This window comes from Euprymna scolopes, chromosome 19 (assembly GCF_053919585.1).
Source record: "Euprymna scolopes isolate OS-2025 chromosome 19, ASM5391958v1, whole genome shotgun sequence".
NCBI classification, from domain to species: Eukaryota; Metazoa; Mollusca; class Cephalopoda; order Sepiida; family Sepiolidae; genus Euprymna; species Euprymna scolopes.
In genome coordinates this window covers 121,439,897-121,440,701 of record NC_136500.1, presented here as the reverse complement: position 1 = coordinate 121,440,701, position 805 = coordinate 121,439,897, and the positions used below count along the sequence as shown (strand labels likewise).

At 33.8% G+C, this 805-nt stretch overlaps 1 protein-coding gene across 1 annotated transcript in view; it reads right to left on the bottom strand.

The window, feature by feature from the left end:
• LOC145240175 (uncharacterized) overlaps window positions 1–507 on the bottom strand; it is a 10,662-nt gene extending 10,155 nt beyond the window's left edge. Inside the window, exon 1 of the mRNA XM_080103762.1 lies at window positions 90–507. Coding sequence (XP_079959888.1) covers window positions 90–338 — 249 coding nt within the window. The 5' untranslated portion in view covers window positions 339–507. The remainder of the gene's footprint in view (window positions 1–89) is intronic.
• Window positions 508–805: the final 298 nt, after the last annotated feature.

The following is an 805-nucleotide window of genomic DNA, read 5'->3' as shown; positions in this document are numbered from 1 at the left end:
TTTTTTTTTTTTTTTTTAATAAGATTTATTTTTTGAAAATAGCTTTAATTGTAAATAAGCACCAAAGCTTTTTTTTTTTTTTTTCTTACCTGATTGTCATTGTCACCTGGTTGCCTCCATTCAACATGAAAACTTTGGCCGTTCTTATGTTTGCCCAGTTGAATTTTAGTTTTCAGTTCCAATTTAATTAGATCAGATAATTTGCCCTCGCGCGAACATTTCGATGCAACTTCTCGGACATCTTTATCAATAGTTTCATCGTCAAAAATGCCATCGTAATTCGAAGGAAATAAACCAGATATTCCTTCATTTTCAAGAAATTGATTATTTTCAAACATGTTTAATTTGAAAAAAAAAAATAAAAGTAATAACGCTGGGTCGATTAATGATATAATTTAAAATTAGCGCAAAAATACATTTGTATATATATATATATATAAAGAGAGAGATAGATAGATACTAAGCAAGTTAAAATAAACGTGAAATTATCTTTAAGTTGTTTTGAGGGAGACGGTCCTACTAGTTCGTGTGTGGTGATTGCAAACTGAATGCCGGGTGAATTTCCCGTCATTTTTATATAATCCGCTTGCGAAAGCAAGTCTAGACGTTTTGAAACGTTTTACTTGCGTTGCCATTGAATGAACGTTTTTTTTTTTTTTCTGTGCCTGTGTTCTTGTTCAAACTGACAGTCGAGAGAGAGAGAGAGAGAGAGAGAGAGAGAGAGAGAGAGAGAGAGAGAGAGAGAGAGAGAGGGGGGGCAGACAGTGATAGTGTGTGTATGTGAGAAAGAAAGAGAGAGGGAGGC